Source organism: Tribolium madens, unplaced genomic scaffold (assembly GCF_015345945.1).
Source record: "Tribolium madens isolate multiple individuals breed KSU strain unplaced genomic scaffold, Tmad_KSU_1.1 Scaffold_7;HRSCAF=85;Tcas5.2_LG10, whole genome shotgun sequence".
Taxonomy (NCBI): Eukaryota; Metazoa; Arthropoda; class Insecta; order Coleoptera; family Tenebrionidae; genus Tribolium; species Tribolium madens.
In genome coordinates this window covers 9,765,916-9,768,038 of record NW_025401050.1, presented here as the reverse complement: position 1 = coordinate 9,768,038, position 2,123 = coordinate 9,765,916, and the positions used below count along the sequence as shown (strand labels likewise).

The 2,123-nt window shown below is 26.3% G+C and overlaps 1 protein-coding gene across 1 annotated transcript in view; it reads left to right on the top strand.

Moving 5' to 3' along the window:
* Positions 1-2,123, top strand: part of LOC123010057 — a 75,414-nt gene that overhangs the window by 61,040 nt on the left and 12,251 nt on the right. Inside the window, exon 26 of the mRNA XM_044406690.1 lies at positions 1,735-1,913. Coding sequence (XP_044262625.1) covers positions 1,735-1,913 — 179 coding nt within the window. The remainder of the gene's footprint in view (positions 1-1,734; positions 1,914-2,123) is intronic.

Sequence of the window (2,123 nt, the reverse complement as noted above, 5' to 3'; positions counted from 1 at the left end):
AGAAACAGCTCAAAATATAAAATTTTAGCTACTGATATAATTTTATAATTATTTAAATTGAGAAAATATTTCAAATATTAAATTTCTATTTTAATTAACTTTTTGATTAGGGAATTGCATTTTGTTTCTAAATTCAGAAGTTTTGATTCTAGAATTTAGAAAGCTTGTGATTTTAACAATTTTTGAAATACCCAGAATTCTATTTGATTGTGACACTTATTAATTATAGTTTTCTGCATTTTGTGCTCTTGCTTCTAAATTCAGAGTTTTTGATTCTAAAATAAAAATAATTTTTGAATTGTTGTAGAATTCTAGAATTTTAAAGATTCTAAACTAGAATTAATTTTTAGCAATAAGTATTTATTCTAGATTTTTTTTCAGCTTTTGAAGCGTTTTTCTCAGATTTTATTCTAGAATCTACTTGTTTTTTTCACGATTTTTCCGTCTAAAGTTTTTTATTTTTTCAACTAAAACATTTTAATTCTGAAGCCATATTTTCACACTTGATTTAAACATTTGTATTTTATGGCTGTCCTTTTAATTTTTTTTATTTTTTTAGTTATTCAATTTTTTTAGATTTGATTCTAGAATCCTCATTTTATGGCTAGTTTTTTTTAGATTTTTTTTCTTTTTTCAGTTAGACATTTTAATTTTAAAGCGTTGTTTCTAGATGTGATTCTAGATTTTTTTTATGGCCAGCCCAGATTTTTTTTAAACGACCAGAATTCTATGATGTGCTCCTGTTTCTAGATTTAGAACTTTTGGTTTTAGAATCTAGAAAATATTTGACTGGTTTTAGAATTCTAGAATTTTAAAATTAAAGATTCTAAACTAGAATTAGTTTTTAGCAACAAATTTTTATTATTTATAGTCAGCCTTCTAGATTTTTTTTCAGTTAGACATCTTGTTTTTCTTAGATTTTATTCTAGAATTTACTCGTTTCTTTTATGATTTTTCCTTCTAGATTGTTTCATTTTTTTCAATTAAAACATCGCGATATTTTCACACTTGATTTTAAAATTTGTATTCTATGACTATCCTTTTAATTTTTTTTATTTATTTAGTTATTCTATTTTTTTAGATTTGGTTCTAGAATCTTCATTCTGTGGCCAGTTTTTTAGATTGTTTATCTTTTTTCAGCTAGACATTTTAATTTTAAAGTGTTGTTTTTAGATGTGATTCTAGAATTTTTTCATGGCCAGCCTTCAATTTTTGAAACGACCAGAATTCTATGACGTGCTTTTATTTCTAGATTTAGAACTTTTGGTTCTAGATGTGATTCTAGAAATTATTTTTTATGGCCAGCCTTTAATTTTTGAAACGACCAGAATTCTATGATTGGGACACATATTAATTCTAGTTTTCTCCATTTTGTGCTCAGATTCAGAACTTTTGGTTCTAGAATTTAAATTTTTTTGATTAGTTTTAGAATCCTAGATTATCAAAGATTCTAAACTAGACTTAGTTTTTAGCAACAAATATTTTTATTCCTAGAATATAAATTTTTGATTTCTATCTCTAATTTGTAATTTTATTAAAATTTTATGCATTTTTTTCTATTTTCCTCAAATTAGTCTCGTGCGAATCGCATAAAACCTCAATTTTCACACAATACACCATCGAATCGAATGCTAATGGCACAACTACGCCGAAGAATTCACTTGACCTCGAAATGTCTCATTAATAACGGTTGAATGTTGCAATTCTACCACTAACTCGTCTTCAAATTTCCAGAATCTCCAAGAAAATATGTGGAAAACGAAGTGACAATCCATTACAAAACACCAGTAAGACAGGAAATCAAAGAGTATTTGAGCGAAGACGAACTCGCTCATCGACAAGCAGAAGCCATGAAGAAAATCTACCAGGAAGAAAGGCGACGAAAATATCTTCAGGTTAGCAAGTCCTTGCAAGTAAGTAGAGGAGAAATGAAAAAAAAAAAATGAGTGGCGATTTTTTAATGCTTAAACTAAAGGCAAGTATTAACAGTAATTAAAACTCAAGGTTAATTAATGCAGATTTTTGCAAGCAATTAATATTTAATTCATCTAATTTGCGTTTTTAAAGATTTGAAACTGGAAGATTCTAAAATATCGAATTTTATGATTTCAGAAAAAAATCTG